General features: G+C 51.3%; 1 protein-coding gene across 3 annotated transcripts in view; it reads right to left on the bottom strand.

Moving 5' to 3' along the window:
* Positions 1–18,377, bottom strand: part of LOC119091238 (putative phospholipid-transporting ATPase IA) — a 35,926-nt gene extending 17,549 nt beyond the window's left edge. For all 3 annotated transcript variants that reach the window (XR_005093385.1, XM_037213898.1, XM_037213899.1), the window contains exons 1-6: positions 18,168–18,377; positions 11,646–11,744; positions 5,877–6,037; positions 5,197–5,394; positions 4,417–4,694; positions 3,300–3,409 (exon numbers count right to left, since the gene is read on the bottom strand). Coding sequence is in view for 2 of the 3 variants with exons in the window: in XM_037213898.1 (XP_037069793.1) it covers positions 3,300–3,409; positions 4,417–4,694; positions 5,197–5,394; positions 5,877–6,037; positions 11,646–11,744; positions 18,168–18,359 (1,038 nt within the window). In the remaining variant the exon portion in view is untranslated. The remainder of the gene's footprint in view (positions 1–3,299; positions 3,410–4,416; positions 4,695–5,196; positions 5,395–5,876; positions 6,038–11,645; positions 11,745–18,167) is intronic.
* Positions 18,378–22,500: the final 4,123 nt, after the last annotated feature.

The following is a 22,500-nucleotide window of genomic DNA, read 5'->3' as shown; positions in this document are numbered from 1 at the left end:
GTTATCCCAATAGCTCTGCGGATTCTCCATCATACCTTCTTGTCGATAGCAACGGCCGCCTCCCGGTGGCGACCAGGACCGCCACAAGCCAATGGCCGCTTATTAGTTCAGTGTGTGTTTGAACAGTCTACCCGGCCACCAGTGAGACAATGAAGGACTAGTGCAGAGCGCGGCACATCACCAGACGTGTGGGATTCATGCAAGCACAACACCATGTGGAAAATGGCCGTCGACGAAGGCAGGGCATCCAAAGGACCAAAGAAGCTAGGTTGTCAAGCGCATTTCCGAGGAATATTATGCACACAAATAAGACAATACCAAAAGCCTTATTCCTCCTAGAACAACCAGGTGAATGGAGAGATGGATGGATTGATATTTCAGCTGCACGCCTTTATCAAAACGAATGCCAGTGGCAAATCCAAAATTCCCTACAAATCCAAGCACCGACCCGCAGCTTTTACAGGTCACCAACATTCAGAGGATTAAACGAGGAGCAGTTGTCAGCGATTAATAAGACACAGTGCATACCTAAGAATTAAATACGTTAAAAATACGTTTACGCGCAAACAAATTCCAGTTAACAGGTAAACGCATCGCGCACCAGTCATACATACAAGCGATTTCAACTAAACAGGTATCACGCATCACTTATACTTGCAAACGATTTCAATTATCAGGCAGCGCGCATAATACGTCAGGCGTACATGTCAGTCACCCATGCATGTAAGCGATCTTACGCTAACACGCATCACACATCAAGGCACTAATCACGTTCGCATAATCGGCCTTGATGAGCTCTGTGCATTATGGTCTGGTCTCCGACTTCTTATAACAGATTCAGTTGTTTTCCTGGCTGGATGGTCTTGTGCTCTGTAGATGGCTCTGAGCTCGAAAATGAATAGAGGCCGTACTTTCCTGGATTTCAGCCCGAGCGTGTTTTATTAAAAAGTGATCGGCGAGAGGGCTATTATTCCCTGTCTTCCGAACTGGGGGCGTGGACTCATCGCAGACTATGTCCCTCCCATGACTTTCATACAGTTTACACTCAATTTCGCAAACCAGGTTTTTTCGTGCAAACCTCTTGAGACTCACACTAGCATAAATGACATCTACTGCCCCCCCCCCCCCTCCCCCGCCCCCGGGGCACTTCAGCTTCAAGATAGAACATTTCACCAAACTGTTTTTAGCTTATTGTTCTTCCAAGCTATTCGCACGAGCAGGTTTGATTTTCAACGATGTGTTTGAATTTCCAAGGTAGAGTCCAGAATCCGTCGTCCGAAAGGGCATGTTACCGTTTCCTACCACCCATCCTCCCCCCCCCCCCCCCCATACGTGCTCTAATTATTATTTCACTTCTTTCAACATTCTACCTAGAAGTGGAGAATATGCACTGCCCAACAGCAGTCTATACGTCGTTAATGCTCTTTCTTTCTTGTTCATTAAATTATTTGTGACCCTATGGAAAATGTTACGAATCACACTGTCCTTGGTGAAAGTTGCATACACAGATTCACAGCGCAGAATCATGCCGGGATCGGAGGGCTCGATAAAGAGTTCCGTTTCCAGCGTTGCGTGGTTCTTTTGCTTCTTACAATATTATTCTTCCTAAATCGGGCGTAGTAATGGGGAGCCCACGCTCTCGGCCTTCAGCGATAACATTTTAAGACCAATTTGAAACGAAAATCCTGGCCGCCAGCCCATTAAACCCAACTTTCTCAGCCAGATACATCGATGATTATGCCGCAGTGTGGACGCACAGACACCGTGTCTTTCAATAATTTTTTAGGGTTCATGAAAAATCAGCATCCCAATTTAGCCTTCGTGATGGGGCATACAGGAGAAGTGGAGGTCCCATACCGGGATACACCAGTGACAGCAGAAAGAACGAACAGCCGCACAACGTTAGAAACGGAGCTCCTTGTTAAGCCCACCAACTCTGGTATAATTCTGCACCGCAAATCTGCGCATCTAACTTCCACTAGGCACAATATATGTAATCTAGCATGTTCCATAGGGTTCTAAACAAATGATCGAGTAGTGAAAAAGTAGGAGCATAAACAAATTATGAACTTTGCTGTTGGACAATGGATATCTTCGGTGACTTGAAAATGTTACAAGAGCTAAAACCATTAAACAGTTTATTTATCTTATATCAATAAAAATAACATCTGTATTTCATTGAGATTATAACAAGATAGAGAACCATCAAAATTAGAGCACGTGGGGAAAGGCCGGCAGGAAACGGAAACATGCCCTGTCGGACGACGAATTCTTAGCACTACCTCACACAGATGAGCACTTGCTTTGAAAAATGAAACATGTCGTTAGAACATCAAAACTGCACGTGCGCATAGCTTGGAAGAGCAATAAGCTAAAAAATCATCTGGTGAAATATTCTACCTTGAAGCTTAAGTGCCGGGGGGAAGGGGGGGGGGGGAGGGCAATATATGCCATTTATGCAAGTCTGGGTTTCAAGGGGTTTGCACGTAAAAACGTGATCCAAGAGAAGAAGCGTAAACTGTGTGGAAGTCATGGGAGGGACATGGTCTGCGTTGGGAGTCAACGCGGCCAATTCGTTCGATATATAATGAACACATGCGCGGCGCCATACACAAAAGAGAAAATCCCTCTCCGCGACCACTTTTGAACAAAACGCGCTCAGGCTGAAATCCAGGGAGGTGCGGACCTTTTTTCCTTTTAGAGTTCGAAGCCATATACAGAGCACAAGACCATCCAGCCAGGAAAACAACTAAATCTACTCTTATACCAAGTCGGAGGCCAGATATTAACACACAGGGCTCATCATGACCGATTATGCGAACGTGATTAGTGCTTTAATGTGCGATACGTGCTAGCTTAAGATCGTTCACATGCATGGGCGATGCCTGACGCGTGATGCAGGCTGTCCGGTAATTAAAATCGTTTGCATGCAGTGATGCGTGATGCCTGTTTACTTGAAATCGCTTGTATGTGTGACTGGTACGTGATGCGTGATGCCTGGCCTTTCCCAAATGTTGGCTACCTGTTAAAACTGTGGCTTTATGATTCAAAGAAGAAAAAAAACGGAGAATCGAGTAGGATCGGCAGGCAATTTTGAAATTGCCACTGATCTTCGTTTTTATAAAAGCATGCAGAAGAAAGATGAATCCATCTATATCTCCACGCCTCTGGTTATCTTACGACTAATATAAGTATTGCAGAAGCTACTAGCAGTTGTCTCATCTAAGCTCAAAAAGCGAAGAGTTCCCACCAAATACCATGCAAAAATTCAAGCCTTTCCTCACAAACGGACGCCTTACCTGGATAAACCTAGCAATCTCAACGGTGACTTGCAACGATATCGGAATCAGGTTGTTGTACAGGATTATAAACGTCAGGAGGTTGTATCCGAAATTGACAGTCGACATCTCTGAAACAGCACGGCACACCTTGTCTTGATAAACAACGGTCATCCTCATATACCCATCCCATACGATTTTCCGAGACATGTTTTAAGTTGAATGTGCATATGTTATGCTTCAAGTACAGCTTGCTCCTTTACGTAAATCGTAAAGTGCGTTTGCGAGGAGCATTACGCATATAAATAGGGCAGTACTAATACCCTTATTCTCTGTGGAATAACCATGAGAATGTACAGCTAGATGGATTGATATTTCGGTGATGTCTTTATCGAAACAAATATCAGTATCAGAAGAATAGAATATCACTCCTGATGTTCGTTTCGATAAAGGCATGTAGCAGAAACATCAATCTATCTACCTATAAATTCTCCTGGTTACTCTACGAGAAATAAGTCCATTACTACTGACTTATCTGTCCATTCCTTCTTGTGCAAGGTTACCCAAGGTTTGGCAATGTAACAGCTTACTTGAAACAGCTTCCAACCAAAAGTACTCGTTGGGAGTAATCTGAGGATTTCAGAACGGTTTAAGACGTTGCCACCGTAACCCTCCGCGAAAACGGCCGATATGAAACTAAGACATGCATCGAGCCCGAGTCCCAACAAGCCCGCAGGACTCGGCATTTGTTTGACGGTCCGGCACGGATCGGCCCGGCTCCCTGAACAACACAAAGCAGCGTAGCCCGACACTATGCACCGGCCTGCTGACGAGTCCCACGGATTGCCATCTACAAGCTGGTCCAGCACTTCCGGAACACAGCTGGACCCAGCGATTCCAAAGCTCGCCAGACAATGTGGTCCTCATCACAATCCACACACACCCTGCGGATCACCAACACATGACCTGTCCACACATGACCAGCTCTGCAGCCCGGCCAGCTCCAGCGACTTCTTGCAGTTCGCACAATCTCGTGACTGTCGCTTCTGACCTATTATCCCCTGCATGCCTACCAATAGTGTACAGAATGTTGTGTGGGCGACAGCTGGTCGGTGGGCGGAGGGGAGCGGCCACTGACCGTCAAGGCCGAGGTACCAGTCGGTAGCCTGGTGTCGCACCGTCCAGAACTCGCTGGCCACCGCGCTTATAACGCACAGGACCACCAGCAGGCCGAACAGGAACAGGATCTGCGTGTTGGTGCGCTGGTCCACCGTCGAGCGCTTCAGCGGCGCCGGCGACGAGTTCTTCATCAACTTGGTCTCGTGGCCGGTGTAGACGACAGCGCCGAACACCCATGTGGTGTTCTTTAGCTTGGCGCCGCGCAGCAGCAGCTGGTTCGGGCCCAGCGCCACCTCTCTGCCGGATGAGACAAAACGACGGAGTCGGATGACGCAAGTCTGTTGTGGGGGTGAAGGGGGGGGGGGGGACGCACGTAACCGCGAGCCCCTCTCATGACATGAGTCAGACTACAGCGGTAATGCTAGCACCCAGGGGTCATGGCACAGCCTGGACTCTACGCCCAACCCTCCGCGTGGGGCCCACAGTCTCGACCGGTCGGCCACCAATGCTGGGGCGGTGGGCGTGACCCAAGTCCTGGTCTCGTCCCCGGGCGAACAAAATAACCCACAAACTAGCAGTCGCCGCAATGATGATGATTCATGATTCAATCAATCATCTACAACGTGCCGCAAAAAAACAACTGATTTCTCACAACATGCTGCTAACGGTGGCGGCTAGACAAGGGTGACGTGCGAAGAGTAGGCGTGACAACGGATGATCCCCAGTAAGCCCGACACCACACCACACACAGCCGGTAGGGCTTCCCCAACAGCGGCCGTTCCCGATCGCTGGCGCTCACGATTTGCCGGTCTCCTTCAGCGTGCCGACAAACTCGTATAGGACCCGGCTGGGCGGCTCGCAGTCGACGCGGGCGCTCAGCTGGTCCAGGTCGCGCGTGTCCAGCAGCCGCGCCGTCGCCGGCAGGCTCTGGCGGATCTTGAGGTTCGTCTCCCCGTCCAGGTTGGCCGTCTCGATGTAGCACAAGCCCTGCGGCTCACTGGGGACGCGCGTGCCGGGTCAACGCGGCAGGCCCGAGGGGAGAGCCTACACCCCTGACGGCCGGACTGTGGGCGCGGCGCATACGACCGCTGAGCACACCACGCACGTCCCGACCGGACCGGAGGCTGGACACGCCACCTCCCCGACGCCAGTGGTGTAGCCCACACTCCGAGCATTTGACCCATTACGGATTGAACGTCTACCTTCCAATCCCGAAAAACACGTGTAAATTACACAGGATAGTCATGCCAGCTTTTAGAAGGAGGCAAACTGTTTCCATAAAATTATTGCAGAACTAACAAAAACGATGGCGGCATTGATCAAGACATTTAAACACTGACGCATCGTCTCCGGTACCGGATCCCACTGTCTTTCACTTCCAACAGAGCCTTCTAGTTTCCCGACAGATCGTCGACAAGAGTGCATGTGCTGGACTGGAGCCACTCCCGACCGGTACGCCGCCGGTCCAGATGCACTAACCTGGAGGAGAGCAGCATCAGGTCGGCTGGAAAGTAGTGGTCGCTGCGGATTTTGCAGAAGTCGCCGACGCCCACCTCGGCCCAGCGCTTCCAGCGCCAGTTGTGTTCGTCCAGCACCTCCACCTGGCGGTTGTTGACCTCGTCGTCGGCGCGGTGCCGCTTCTGCGGAGGACGCGCGGCGTTAGTACAACTCAAACCGCACATTTGGGGCTGCCAATGCCTTCACGTGGCATCTGGCGGCGCTCTGCGTGCACTGTATCTCACCGTCCACACACCATCAGTCATCCGACGTGTCATGCTGGGCAGCGTACTCTTGGACAGGTGTCCCTGCCTCTACCGAAACAACCTGCAGACATCGCTTCGTTGGGTCACATTTGAACCCGGAACTTAATTGCTTGACGGTCTTGAAGGCAAATAGCTTCATGCTAGTGATAATATATTGCTACTGACTGAGTACTACATGATCAACATTAACTTATGATCAGTTTCATGCCTGGGCCACTATCTGTACAAGACGCCATCCCGTGGTGACGGCTGATGATCGGTGATGGTGCGACGGACACGTTCTATAAAGGTCTGTGGAAAGTTTCGGAAAAATGTAGCGTTTTACAAAAAAGATGGATACTTTCATTGCTAAATTTTTCGGTGTCTCTAGACCTCTATAATCTGCTTGCTTCTAGCTTTCCTGGTTCAGATGGTGTTGGATGTCATCGCCCGCTAGCGTCCGCTGTTGGTCGGGATCTGTTTCAATCTCATGAGCTCCGCGTGCAAAACATGCCAGCACAGCGTCGGAACGCTCCTCGCTTCTGATTTGGCTCCGGTCACCACACCTCTGGTGCCCACCTGAACATTCGCAATCGCTATTTAACGGGGATGTCCCGCGTTTGAAGATATTGAAACGAGCACCAGTTATCACGAAATAAGCTCACTTATAACTATTGACATAATGTTATGTGAAAAAGACCACTCTAGAGAGCATAATTTTTCTGTTTAGTAGATATGCTCCTCAATACGTCATTGTTTGACTGCGTCGCCGTACCTTGCACGACACTGATTGAGAGCTAATCGACGGCCATTATATCTGGAAATCGTGCTCACAAACGACAGTTATGAACGACTCGACATCTCTATTTTTATTGGCCTTGATCGCCACATGGCCAATGGAATGACAGGGTTTGAATGACGTTATTATGGTGTCATGGATGCCTGGGTGACCTTGAAATTCTGCACGAAGTCTTCACATCTGCGCAGGCGCGAAGCTTAGAAACTAGAACGGTGTAGGTCTTACGAAGGACAGAGCTGTTAACTATACCGAATTATCTTCATGATGTTCATTTCAGTCAAAAGGACATGAAAATGTTTTAATACTCCCTTCAATCATATGCCGACATCAGTGGCGTTGCAATACACTGAGGTGTGAAAACAGGTGACTTCGGTGCCTAGAAGAACATGAAAATGAAAGTTTGTTATCTAAGCTCACATGATAACTTAATTTGAGAACCGGTTTTCTTTCAGTCTTGATTTCGAAGTAATGGAGTGGCCCGGGTCGCATATGCCAACATACCAGCTATAACGTCGGAAAGTCTGCTATTGTTTCCACGAAAATGCTGGGTGACCCACAGATTGACCCAAAACAATACTCTCAACAGGGGGCATGTAACGATTTACACGTGGCGGCCCGAAGTTTGAGCCAACTGTCAGAGATGAGCTCAGCCTTTCTAACAGTTTGTTTCTTTTATGCAATGACGCATTAGCACAAGTTTCGATGATCTTCCACCTAAAATACCGAGACAGCTTTCGATTGCAGGCATGCTCTTCGTCAATATGTTGTCCTTCCATCTCCTCTAGTTTCAATTTCATTACTTTCCACAGCCTGATTGCACGTTGGAAGGTAGATCACACGGTTTTACGACAAAGTAGGGGTGAGACATCTTGACCTTGATGGGAAAGAATGCGCTTTCTATGGCGAAGGTCGCGACCGAAAACGGAGTGCCTCACACGATCAATCTTCACGCAAGCGCACCTCAACGTGGATACACCGACGCCATCTGACACGACAGCCAGCAGTGGAAGCAAAAAATATCCTGACACGACAGTAAGCAGTGGATGCAACAAACCTCCGGACACGACAGTAAGCAGTGGAAGCAACAAACCTCCTGATACGACAGTAAGCAGTGGAAGCAACAGATCACTCATGGGACGAGTCAGGATAACAAAGCCAAGGTTGTTGAATTACTCGTACTTATAGACCTATATTAAATGTATTCAACCGAATTTATATATATTTTTAGCATTATTCTTAATGACTTACTCTTCATTACAAGTAACAACTATTCACCCCCAATCATATGCGAACTGCTCCCCCGCACCCTTCTTCGCCATCTCTCTCGCTGTTGGTGAGCAAGATCCTCTTGCTTCTAATAAAAACGCGGATCACCGTTAATCGTCAAAAATCACCTCCCCTCTGCCTGCACTTTATTCCCATTGCCACCATTCATGCCGAGCCTACGGCCAGATGCTGAGCTGATGGCCGCCGACCTCGCAGATCAACCCATGACGCTTCACGGAAGAATGAAAACTACCCGACACGCTATGCTTAGAATAGCGTTATCGGGTTGCAAAGAGACAGCACCCCGGGTTGGCACTGGCGTTATAGTAATGAGTCACTGTTTCCGGATATACTCATCTTTTACGCTAGCTTCGCGTGTTTGGACCTCGGTCACCATTCTATGCATGAGCTATTAACATAGAAAACTTGAACCGTCACCGCCAGCTCGTCTCTGAAGCGGATTCAAAACACATGGTTATTACATTCGGTTGCAGTGCATCCGGCTGCACCAGGTGCGGCTTTAGAAGCGTGACTATTCGGCAAAGCGTTGGGAAGCGGCGCGCCTGGCGGCCGGTGACACAGAGCAGGCGTCTGACCTACTGATACGACCACGCCGTGCGACGCGCGGTGGTCGGGGCCGCCGTGTGTCGCACGGCGAGGCGCAGCACGATAAATAACCAGGGCGCGGTCGGACCGCCCGGCCTTGGCGGCGGCTGACACATCACGGGCGGGGCCGGCTGGCCGCCGTCGCTGCCGGCGGCTCGGCGCCGGTCCGCCCCATCGCCGCCAGCAGCCGGCCCCGGCCGTGACCGCCGGTGACAACGCGCCGGCAGGTTTTGATGGTCGCCGGGCGTCAGGCGAGCACCGATTCGCGGGGGGCGAGCGGCACTGATGGGATTGGTCGGCAGCAGCGCACCTGCCCCGGCTGTCGGCCACCGGCCCCTGGCCGTGAACCGGTTGCCCGCTGTCGGCCCCTGACAACGGGCCGGCTGTCCGCCATCGGCCCCTGACCGTGAACCGGCTGCCCGTCGTCGGCCCCTGACCGTAGACTGGCTGTCCATCGTCGACCCCTGACCGTGGACCGGCTGCCCGTCGTCGGTCCCCGAACACGGACTGGCTGCCCGCCGTCGGCCCCTGACCGTAGACCGGCTGCTCGCCGTCGGCCCCTGACCGTGGACCGGCTGTCCGCCGCCAGCCCCTGACCGTGGACCGGCTGCCCGCCGTCGGCCCCTGACTGTAGACCGGCTGTCCGCCGTCAGCCCCTGACCGTGAACCGGCTGTCCGCCGTCGGTCCCTGACCGTGGACTGGCTGCCCGCCGTCGGTCCCTGACCGTGGACCGGCTGTCCGCCGTCGGCAATTGACCGCACACGGAGCTCCGGTTACATCGCCAGTAGGTGGTGCCTGACGAAAAGTTCCGTAGTTTAACTCTATGCCGGGCGGCCTCCGGGAAATCCTACTCCGGCATAGTGGGTGTGGATCCCGCGGTCTGTCAGATCCCGCGGTCAGTGAGATCTCGGGGAACTGCCCGGCCCATTTTGAACACCCCGAGAGCATTTGATCTCTCTCGACGAAGTGCAGATAAAATTTAAAACCTCAAAAACTTCTAGTCGGGGGGAAGGACAGCAGAGGCCAAAGAAACCAAAGAAAATATAGGGTATTTTGATCAGTTGCTTGTTGATCAGATGATCGGGTGGTTGTCACATTTACCAAACCTTTTCGACGCGACCAACGCGAATCGATAATGATTTCGAAATTGATCGAAAATGACGACATTTCAATATTTAAGATTCAGGAACGTATCCCGAGGACGCAAAACGGAATCCCACAAAATTGTTAAAACAGGTTGATAATTGAGCGCATGCGGAGCAAAAGGGATAGCCCTTTGCCCTGCCATCAGAAGGGCAGGGCTAGTCCCATTTAGGAAGTGGGCGTCCGCAGAGCTAAGGTGCCTAGTGGGGCGTCAGCAGGCCTCAGGTGCCTGTTCAGGCGGTGAAAACAGGCGGCTAAGTGACTAATAGAAATTGATGTTGGTCACAGTGCTGCTATTGCGGTAAATGAAGTATACTACCCATGCCACATGTGTGGCACATGGATGGGGGTCTGTCAACGAGGGACCGCCCCCTCATGTCTGCACATAAACACATGCTTGGTCGCTTGTTGGTCACTGGTTTATTGCTGTCATTTGTTGGATGGGTCCGAAATGCGGTGGTTTGGCAACACGTCCAAAATACTTGCTACCCATGCCCCTCAAATGCATATACAAATGAATAATTATGACGTAGCTTTGGCGCGCACGTACACCAACACCGTGGTGCAGGTGCCACGCTCAGCGCCAACCGGCTGTACGGGCTGACCGAGTCAGCACAGCGGGGAACAAGGCAGAAGGCCAATGGGTAAAGGTGGATGAAGCACATCTAGCGATGCACCACTCCTCTACGGCACATTCGCACACGCAGCTCTGCTCGTTAATACGAGCAAGACGGCAGGGAACTGATTTCCCTGACGACCGTCTGAGCTGACATGACATAACCCAGCCAAACGATCGCTGTCACGGACAGGCCGACGTTCCACCGGAAATAAGGGCAGCTTCGGGGTCGTGCCGACCGCGGCACACGCCCAATATTGCTACGCTGTGCGATCTCGCCCGTGGATGAGCGACGAAGCCCGTGTCTCAGTCCGAACGGCCGCTCGCCGACCACACACTGTCTCTGCCCGTCAGGTCGGCTCTGAGGCACCGCAGACGAGCGGGGCCGGCTGTTCCGGCGACGCGTCCTGTTCCAGCGTCATGCTGCCCTTCGCTCTCTGGCTCCGCTCCCCCCCCCCCCCCCCCTCTCCCTCCCCCCGGTCAGCCATTGCGCAGCGGAGCGCCGCCGTTACCAGCGCAACTTAAACAAACGGTGACCACTTCGAACGCAGCAGACTGCTCTCGTTGCATGCTCCGCTGGCACACAAACACTCATGTGTCGCGTGATGCCGGTGGCGTGAAGCAATGCACAAATGGAGTGTCCAACCGGCCCCGCTCCTAGGCCTCACGGCCGGCCTGCAGCGCTGTGTGCGGCCTCACTGCCGAAAGCGCGATGTATGTGTCCGGGAATACCCCCGCCGGTCCCGCGCCCATGCGCCACATCCAAGTGAGGTCATCGGGAAAATACCCCCGTCAATCTCCGACACCACAATCGCAGCCTTTGTCGCAAGCGCATGCACACGGCTCCATGGCATATGCGCCTGCACCGACCACCGACCGGCTCACCAGCCCGCCGCGCGCTCCACATGCGGACACCACCGCCAGCGACCTGTACGCTGAGCCGATGAGTCAGTTCGTTGCAGGCGGCGTGTCACGTGCCTCCCGGCTGGCGCCCGGCAGGCGCCCGGCCACCGCCGCCGGGCCCCGGCCGCCGGGCAGTCGCAGCCCCCAGCCGCGATGACCGACCGTGACTCACCCAGTCCTCTATGAACTCCTTGACGGCCGATATGGTCAGGATGCACACCAGTGGCGTCAGCGTGGTGTACTTGCCGGTAGGAGACACATCCGGTATTTGCTGAAACAAGGAGCAAGCGGTGGATGAACGTTGCGGCAGGGAAGTCTGCCGCTGTTACGCGTACTTCAATTCCTTGCATCGGGCCCGGGGGTTTTCAATAGAGCTTTCGGGTAGTGGGTAAGGGGTGGCTTTCTCAGTCAGTTTCTCAGTCTCACTCGGCTTTCGTCGCTCTGGAAAAGTAGGATAACATCAGCAGCGTTCACCGCTCTGGAAACGTGGGATAACATAAACAAGGGAGAAACTGAGCGTCGCATGAAACGCACAAGTTCAGACATCGTAACTCATTCTGATTCAGCCAATCCTCTGTCCACCAAACACAAAATGATCCGGAATAAACTCCGGCGAACCATTAAAAGGTAATCCGAGTGAAAGGAAATAGGAAGTTAGCCCAGAGTAGGAGAATCTATCGAGCTTAAATTGGCAAATTCGATTTTACTTTAACACGCGCCCGGGTGGCCGGCTAGATACCCTTCGCTCGGGTGGGGAGAGTCAATTTGACCCCCCTGAGATCTCGGGAACTAAGAGGGCTACAGACACCAAATTTAGAGTGTGTTAACCTGTACGTGAACTCACTTAGGTCACGGTTTTAAGTGTCTCGGTCATGACCTTCGGGTCAAATAACGTCAAACAAGGTCAAATTGCAAGTTGGTTTCCAAAGTGCCCCAGAACCTAGATAACCGTTTCTAAGCAAAAGGTCATATGCTCAGTTAAGGTCAGTAACCTTGTTTCATCTTTTGAATGTCATGGTGACCAAAATCATGCAGACTGCTCTGAGTTTTGCATTTGAATAAGCGACAAAGATTACGCTAAGCAGTATGTTTCTAAAGACAAAATGTTGACCTGGGTCATTTTAGGTTAATGACCTATTCTGACCTCTATGAAGTCCTTGGAAGATATATGATGCGGTTCCTGCTCGATAAATTCGAAATGAGCACCAGAAACTATTCCGTACGGCAAGCCCTAGAGTAATAAAACAGACTGGTTTTGACCTTGGTTTGACCTTTATACCTAACCTTACGTCAACACAATTTGCTCATTCAATACTTGCGTTGCCTAAGAAAGCATCTCAGTGATGTATGGCCTTGCCTAACACTTCGTAGTCGCATGAGATTGAACGATTCCGTTGAAATTGGCTTCGCTGAAACCATGGCCTGACTTTGACTTGCCATAGGTCAGCAACCTTACGAGGTATATCCAAATTTTTGATGTCAAACGATCCGCTATTCAATTGTCTACAGCTATGCAAATTTTGGCGCGGCTGCACCGCGCCGTTCGGAAACCATTCTGGAAACACCTTGGGTGGGGGGGGGGGGGCAATCTGACCCCCACCCGAGCGCGTGTCAAGGTAAAGGATATCCGTAGAACCTACACACTGAACCGCTTCAGGAGGCTAGGCAGTCTGACCTTGGCAGCCTCTCTTAGGCACTCCTAAAAGCCGGAACAAAAACAGAACAGCCATGAGATGGACATTTGATATCACCTGCGTAGATGAAAACCTGTTTCATAAGGCTGAGTTGAAAGTTAAGAAGGCAATGCCTTGATTGTTAGGCGATGTGGAAAAGGTGAGTTAGCTTAGGAAAAGTTTCCGTCGCGGAAAAAGCGCAAGTGGCGAAGTTCGTCAAAACAATAAAACAATGCAAAAAGACAGCCAGGGGATGCACAAAACAACTATTGAAAAACATCCATCGCACATAATCTTCATTTTGAAAAAATCACAATAGGCTCCGGACCACTTTGCTTGCCTACATTTATCGACTTACAACGTCCCGGAGATAAGGGATGCCGCACCTGCAAGACGGCTTTTAAAGGGAGTGCACCACCTTTTTGTACTTTTCGCTTATTGTCACATCACGCGCATACGACTTGATCAGTAATGCCAGTTTTCTCGAAGTCCTGAATAGCTCAAAATTTATATTTGAAGTAGCCGGCCCTATGGGAGAAATCTGATTTCACTCCTTGCTCACCACTATGACAGCAACTTCGTATTTGCCTCGTTTTTCCCACGTGCATGTTCTGTAATGTTTGCAACACACCGCTATGTCCAAATGTCTGTGTACTGCATGCTACGAAAGGTTGAAACACTGTTTAAACAAAAAAATATGCAAACATGTAGCCATTATCTCGTGAATTCCACGAAACGTAATACTCTGACTTTGATTTCTCCCTTATAGCGTTTACCATAGTGGTTCTTTTCGAAGCGCACTTTGCCTTCGGGAATGGAACCATGACATGATTCATGTGGCGCAATGGTTCAAAATTCAACCAACCAACTGAGGAATGAGGACAGGTTGTTGATCAGGACGAGGAAGAGCCTTGGTTCGACGATGGATCCTTTGAGTACTCGGTGGATCGGGGAGGGCGGGGTGTAGGAGACGCCGCTCACTGTTTATTTATGGTCGCCCAGGAGGCTCCACAAACACGCTGACTGTACGCCGTGCCACTCAAGTTGGTCCACGACGCCGTGGTTCACGCTATCAAACGCTTTACTCAAGTCCAGCGTCGTTAACGACACACCCTCGCCTTCCTCTAGCTTTTTCCATATCCAGTTGACAGCGTCGCGCATGGCGTTCACTGCGAAATGACGCGGCCAATATGCATACTGGAAAAAAATGGAGAGCAGACCATTTTGGGTGAGACAAGACACAAGTTGAATCGACCAAACTGTCGTCGACAAAGTCGCTCCGATTCGTTACAGCAGGACAATGGAGATGGCAAGAGGCCTCTGAAAGGTCTGTGTTTGCCCCATTACCGGACTTATTGACAGTGTGGGGCGGCGCCCTGGCAAAATGCCAGCCCGCCCGGCGACCTTTCCAGCATGATGCGACTGGCCCATCGCCAAGCGTTGCACCGCTTCGTGAACGTGATGGGACAGCTTCAGAAAACATAACAGTGCTGTTGGGAACAACATCCTCGCCGCATGGTCGTGCCCTTCGTCAGGACTACGACGGACGGTACACACTTCACATGTGGTAGTACGTCTTTAACATTTGCGCGAGTGCGTAGTGCGCCTTTTCAATTAAAGGGGTTTGGGCCGGCTGAGATCTAATGCCGAGATGATCGTTCGAAGCTTTCGGCCCACTGGCCTTATAATTAGTACAGCCAACACAAGCAACAGGCAAGAGACAGACAAAGAGCCGTCACCTAACGCCACAACCGTTGAGTTTCAAAAGCCACAACGGTTAAGCAAAGAAGCTTCCAGATTGTCCAGCAGGAGGATAGCTAATGAAACAAAAGCAAAGGGTCCTTTTCAGTCCCAACAGATGCAAAATGACTAAAGCATGGCAACTTCCGCAATGTTATGTTCAGTGGACCTAGCCGCACCACTATGCCCGAAAACACTATCACATTCGAAAGTGCGATGACATGAATATTAGGTATATTTTGCGCTGTAGACATAAGGTCGACGTTTCATTTCGACTCGTCTCTTTTCTTTCGGCTATATCTATCTAACACGATTTGATGGGCACCATATTCATTTAAATTTTTCTGAAAAAAGAATATCCGACCAATACGCGCTAAATGTGTGTCATCATATGTACTGCCAAATTGTAAAGCATCACCATCCTTCAACAGAATTGCGTATCAAAACCAACACTTCACAAAATCTTACGGTGCAGAGCGAACGTCCGTAAAACACGTCCTAAACACCAGGACGAGAAAGTACGACTTTCGACGCAAAAGCAAATAAAGTAAAAAAAAAGACAGTGAAACCCAATCCATTTGTGGAAGTGCAGCCCGTATTTCTAGTATGGCATATCTTCTTGCTGGGTTCTGTTGAAGCAAATGTACGATGCAGCTTTCGAAATCAGCTTTTTAAATGGCGGCACGATGGCATTCGAAAAGGCTGAAAAAGCAGACGTTTGAAACACGAATGACTGCTGGACCGCCAAAAGGACACGGGATCGATACAAAAATAACTTCATGATGTATATCATGTGTCATCACCATGGCGCATGCCATCGTCTCATCATATCATTTTCATCATCGGCGCCGACTCCTGAAGTGTCGCCCAACCACAAACACCGTTTGGCTGGGTAGGCTGCCTCGGGTGAAGCACAAGAACTGAGCTTGAAGATATGACGAAAACATGATCAGATCTGTGTGAGCGATATCATTTCCTAATGCGGATGACTTTGTCAATGAATAAGCCTCTGAGGGGGCAATTTGCGGGAAAATTTGACTTAAGCTACCACTACTTTTAGCCCTCTTCAATGAGTTTGCGTACAACTGACACCCCTGCCCTCCTACTTCCTACAGCTGTCATGCTCTTCTTCGTGCGTTACTGTAACTTTGCTTCCACTGGTTAGCTGGGAGTGCGACGACTCGATCTTTTTTGCTTCCTAGTCCACACGTTTTTTTTGGGGGGGGGGGAGTCGCAAGGATAGAGGGAGGGGAGTAAGGAGTCCTGGTGATTTGTTCATGGGTGACGGCTTGGGAGAGAAATCCGCGTCCATTTCCGAGAAGAGCTACACTGGTACAGGCCACCGCAGGTAGTTCCCTTGTTTCCTACGTGGCGGCCGCGTGAGGCTTCTGCCATCCCCCGCCCCCCCCCCCCCCGCCGGGGCCCACTATAAATAAATTCAAACGGCGCCACATCCGGCTCTGGGAGTCCCGGTGATGTCATCCTGCCGGTCGTTGCACGGGCGCCGCCGCTCTTCACCGCAGTTCAGACACGAGCGGCCCATGGGTACCCGTATAGCATTGGCAACGGATTGGGGTTGGTGCATATTTTGACAAAATTGCTTGGGGTAAGAGCTGACAAATGTCGGATAGACAACTCAGGATGATGATTGGGGCTTGGAGGCAGAAATACTATAAAATACTTCTGTTTGCGCTTCGTTTAATTCTTACGACAGGTGGGCACGGGCACAGCCTTACCGGTAGCGGATGCCTTCGGTCAAGGAAATCTAAACCGCGAATATCTTTAGCTCAAACCCTGTAAGACCGCAGCAAAGCCCGCCTCAGCCGTGCCTAAGCAGGCGGGCAGTTGCCGGTCGGCCTGATTCCGACTGGGACGGCCTGGCGGGCGCCTGGCCGTGCCCGGCGTCAGCGGTGGCGCCGCGTCCAGCCGACTCCATCCCGGCCGCCCTCATTACCACGAGCTATGCGCCGTGAAGGGCGGACGCACCGGCGCCGGCAAAAAACAGCCCTAAATCAGCCTGCGCGCCTCCCTCAGGAGTCGCAAATCGCTCGATCACGCTCGAAGCCCGACAAAGGGCCGCCGTAACGAAGGCGGGCCGCTCCACGTGGCTGACCACAAGCTGAGCAGAGTGCTGCAGCCGGGACCTCGCCAACAAACAGCCCATGTTGCAGCGGTTAGGAATTGAACATTTTGCTGGAATTCCACATCTGCCAGCCGAATATGCTGTCCAAATAGCTGCATGCTAGTGCAGCGTACACCGGAAGACCACGCACTTCCGGATCGTGACAGGGCAAAATAAAGCATGCCGCGCTCGACGGCGACGGAGCAAATCCACCCCCCAAATAAGGCGCGCCATGAGGCCGCATCACGGCGACAAACGACGCCACTGCTGACGAGAGGCCCGCGCTTATATAAGCTGTGCAAACACGGGCGCCGTCACACGATGGAGCGGATGGCGCGGCTGCGTGGTGGTGCCGAGCGCATCTACTGCGACGTCACGTACTGTGACGTTCCACACTATATTACGACGCAAAATTTACGGCAGTCAGCATTTCGGAGATTCAAAGACAGGCAGGCTAACGTCCCCCTAATTTAAAACAAAGTTTCATGATGTATTTTCAGCATGTTAAGAAAGCAAGACAAGCAATTTCGGCACAGGTTTGAAGTACGTGGAATTTTCTTCCAATTGGTGCAAAGCATCAACTACGTATTTGCCATTGCTCCCAGTAAAATGTGAACAGAAAAGATGAGCCACGTTGAGCCAGCCGCATAATGTTACGAGCAGCACTAGGAAGAGAATAAGACAACGCTTAAAACATGCACCGTGTCCGAACCATCGACTTCACCTGGAGCACACTCAAGCAGCTGGTGTACGAGGGAAGCTGGACAGCGAACAGCAAAATTCAACTAGCCCGCGGGATCAAGCGAAGGATCAGGACGCAGACATCTGTCACATATAAAGACGACTAAAGACATTGTGCGAAAGATAATATTTGTCCCCGATTTTAAGGAACACACATATTCCTAGTTTCCAACGCAGGGGAAACCAAGCGGAAGGAATCTCCTCTCCCTCCCGCTATTGAGGGGCGGATAACAATGAAAACCCAAGTGTCACAGAGATGGTGTTCAGCATAATTCCGAGCCCTCACCAGTGTCATTGCATGCTGATATATAAACACTACGCACAAACGCATTATGTAATGGTAACACCACGAAACACAAGAACCCACACAAAACCTCCACCAGCGAGAGAAGGCGTCTTGGCATGTCAACCAACTGACCTGCAGCAGCGCGATGAACAGGAAGAATATGTTTGAGTAGCGGCGGAACTGCTCAAACAAGAACTTGGGCAGGAAGGAGAAGACGCTGTACTTGGCGGTGGTGATGGCGTTGGAGACGCACTTGTTGGCCGGCTGCTCCTTGTTGAGATATACCGTGCGATGCTCGGGCGCCTCCGCCGCCTCCGTCGCCATCGAGCGCGCATCCTCGTCTGACGAGACAGACAACACATCCGTCATACGGCTGTCACAACGGCGTCGTGTCAGTCACACAACAGTCGTGTAGGTTGCACAACTGCCTAAAGCTTCCTGGTATTGTTCGCATCTGTCACGTGGCCTCCTCACACCACTGCAATCAGTCACACGACCGGCAAACATCACTCGCATGTGCCCCGACCTCCACACACATCATGCACCGCACCGCGCCTTTGCTCCGCCTGCACCAGCCACACGCCGGCTGACGCCAGCAAACCTGGTCACATGATTTCGCGGGGCTTCCTCGAGCCAATCCACATTTTTTACACAGCTTCCTAGCATCATCCAGAATCGTTACGCAGCTATCTGTTTTGGATCATTCACAATTGGCATGTCTCTTGTCGTTCTTAGCCTCCGAAGCTCCTTTAATCTTGGCACCGCCGAGGCTTCGCGCAAACCGAAAACTGAGAAGGGGTACCTCAGCCCCTGCTACCTCGGAACAGAACACAGACGCATGCATAAAAGGAAGCGTCAATACACAACTGATGACCCCTGGACCTAGTTGCGTGGAGCGAATTTATGAACCAATGTACCCTGGTGCAACTGGCTTCATTGCGCTTCGTATTCTTACATGGCCTAAATTCGTAAATTCGTGAGTTCGTAAATTTGCTTCATGAAACTAAGCCTGTAGAACTTTCACCTAGGTTGTCTACTAATTTGAGGTCAAGCCCAAGGTCTTACTAGTTCACTCGGCGTTCGTCACTTCATTCGCACACAACCGACACGCCAATCGTCTGCCATTTCAATCTGTTAGCAAACAAACGGTTGGGTACGCCACATCAACAAGTCCAAGGTCTTACTAGTTCACTTGGCGTTCGTCACTTCATTCGCACACAATCGACACGCGAATCGTCTCCGTCCTTTCAATATGTTAGTAAAGAAACCGTGTTGGGTGTACCACATCAACTTATTCAACCGATAATTATGTGCTGCTGGCATTTCATTTACGGCACGCAGTTGTCCAGCCAGTTACATTTCAAGGTCAACCTAGGTCAGCAACAAGGCTTGAGATTCCTCTCAAAAACTTTGCGGGTCTAGAGCCGGGGTTGGTTGAACACAATACCCTCGGTGGGACGTCAATTCCCCCCCCCCCCCCCCCCGTGATCTATTGGAAATAAGAAAGCTGAAGACAACACATTCGCAAAGTAGAGAAGCCTCGACGATTTATGACAACGTAATTCGTTTGTGTGATTTTTTCGTTTCTAGGTCATGACAATCGGCCAACTTAGGTCAAATAAGGTCATACGCAACCAACTGGAACCCACATATTTTACTGAAACAAAATTTCAATCCAGGTTATTTCAGGCCTCGATCTTAAAACCTTATCTGATCTCTAGAACCTCAAACTGACAAAAATCAAAATTATTTTGGTGTTATAATTTCAAACAGGCGTTTAGATTTACACTAGGTTGTGTTCTTCCAAGTAAAGGTATGTTCAAGGTCATTTTGGGTCTGTGACCAGAACGATCTTGAACAATCCTAACCTTCACAAAGTCACCGTAAAAATTTGCTAACGTCTTTGTGAGCAGCAAACTCCGCATGATCGTCATAAGCTACCTCATCCCCAAGCAGATTTTCCCGTAAAAAAACGGTTTAGTTTTGACCTTGACCTGACTTTTGTCACTGATTCAAAGCCGATAAAATTAGTCCTAGCCCAAATTAAAACCTTAATTTTCTGAGATACCACCTCAAGTTGCATGAGTTCGTCCAAAACTCTGCTGCCCACTCAGCTCGAAAGCTGCTCTGCCCCTGACCTGTATTTGCCGGCGGATATGGGCCGGCCTTGAGCCGCTACGAGGCTTGTAAGACATGCCTTAATTTTTACATCACGAGGTCGGCTTTTCCACTGTCCACTGTGCAAATTTTGGCGTCACTACGTCATGCCATTCGGAAATTATTTGGGGAAAACTTACAGTGGATTAACTTGACCTCAGTCAGGGCACTTAAGCATACGCCTGTCGCCGTTCGAACAGTGACTTTATATACGTATCTATCAATCTCAAAAATTAAACTATAGGTAATTCAAGCCTATCGTATCATCTTTTTTACACAGAAGCTAGACATGTCGTTTTACTCGTGCCGGGTGCGCAGCTTGCGAAGGGACGAACGTTATTATGACACCGCCGAAGACGCAGTAACTTTTTTTGCGTAACTTGAGTAGCTGCCGCGGTTCTGTTGCTGTTTTCTTTTTTGGAGGGGGAGTGGCGATAGCCTGGCATGTGTTTCTGTAAAACGGTGACTGTTAGCAGCACCGTTCTGAACAACAGCAAAAATCCGTTCAGGCTTTCCTAACCGAAATTATACTGCCTATGGGGACCATAGACAGAACAACTATGCGGCTAGAGGGACCACGGCATCCAGAGCGCCGTGAAGACGATAATAATTCTGAACGCCTACAGAGGTCCTGACCGGCAATGATTAGGAATACTTCCCTAGCGACCCGGGGGACCCTGAGAGGCCATTGGAGTCCCAGAGCAGTCAGAGGCCCTCAGCCGTAGGCTCCTGAGCATCACGAAAGGCACTGAGCAGCTTAAACGATCCATGAGCGGCTAGAGACGCTGAGCGCACGGAGGACTTTACCTAGGAATTATTACTTAAGTAAATAACCAAGGGGTCTTACGCAGCTATAAGAGCTCTTAAGTGGCCAGAGCACCCATGGTGGCCAGGCAGGGCTCACTGAACGGGGAAAGGATCCCACAGCGGCCAGACGGGGCCTGCTGAGGCCATGAAGGCCGTCTGTCCAGGCGCCACGCTGCTGCTACTGTTTGCATTTCTACGCCACTGTCACAAGTTAAACTTTGGTTTTAAACAATGGGTCATCCCCTTCAGGACGACCACCGTTCTTGGGCTGCGCAAACCCAAGACGTCCTCCCCATGCCTTAACTGAACCCCCACTTCGGGACGTTGAGCAGGCAGGTTTTGGGTTGCCAGGGTTTGGCTCCTCCTGACAACCCGGAACCTCCAGTGGCCAGTGGTGTCCCTGAGCAGCCAGAGAGATCAGTGGGCGGCGGTGGCCACAAGCTTCCTGGCCACAACATCTCGGGTGCAGCCCCCCCCCCCCCCCCATAAATCCGTTAGAGCCTGATCGCAACCTGTGCCATCTGTTACGCAGTCTGCTATGCATCAAACCCGTCACGCCCATCTGGCGAGGTAGACGTCTGTGGTTCGCGCCACCTGCGCCCCACCCCCCCCTCCCCTGTGCCACGGTTGGTGACCTCTCTTCCTCCGCCATCCATCCAACACACAACTTACTTTACACGAGGGTGGCAGCACGCATCGAACGTGGCAGAGGAGTGTGCCAACGAGCGCCATCGTGATCCGCACGAGCGGACGGCGACGTCGGCACCGTGAGGGCCGGCGGCCTCTGCGCGCGGCTGACGCTGGGGATCACGGACGCCGCGTGCGCCGTTCCGTGTCCGCTGGACGACTGGCGGCCCGGCCGGCGCCAGCGGCCCCAGCCTGCGGTCAGGCCGCCTCTCGCCAGCTGCAGTTCCTCGCCGCGCCCCGATAATGCGGCAGGCCTGTCGCCAGTCCGCGTCCCGGCCGGCCGCCGCCGAGCTGAGCCGCCAACGCTAAATGCCTCAACAGGCCACCCTGGTGTCCAGGCGCCGTCGCTGAGCGGCGAAATGCCGCCGACGACAGCTTCTTCAGCTAACATTTCAGATTACGATCTGTCACAAAGAACTAGCAAGAAAGACGATAGAAGGAAACACTCAACGGCGAATGCACAACGCAAAAAATCCCGAGCGATTCAATATAACGAGTGATCGTGACGTATGTTAAAGCATGGTCAGCGACTTAAGCCTTCGTTGCTCGAGCTTAAGGGTTGGTCTGCGCCAAACTCATTTCTCCTTCACAACCCAAGCTCTTTTTGACGCGCCGTGACCGAAACCGTGTCGGACGGGCGTGACTTCATATCGCGAATCGTCACGACGGTCGGCCCCGTGGTGCCAATTCCACTGCCATCTGTAACCGCCGGTCCTGTACGTCTTGCTAACAAAATATGCACACACAGATGTACGTTGTTATTGCTATAGCTGAGATAAACAGGCTGTTGAGTTGCTGCCAGCTCATGTCGGTT

This window comes from Pollicipes pollicipes, unplaced genomic scaffold, assembly GCF_011947565.3.
Source record: "Pollicipes pollicipes isolate AB1234 unplaced genomic scaffold, Ppol_2.1 Scaffold_3447;HRSCAF=4054_pilon_pilon_pilon, whole genome shotgun sequence".
Classification (NCBI taxonomy): Eukaryota; Metazoa; Arthropoda; class Thecostraca; order Pollicipedomorpha; family Pollicipedidae; genus Pollicipes; species Pollicipes pollicipes.
Note: the sequence above shows the minus strand (reverse complement) of the source record. Positions and strands in the feature narration are given on the sequence as shown.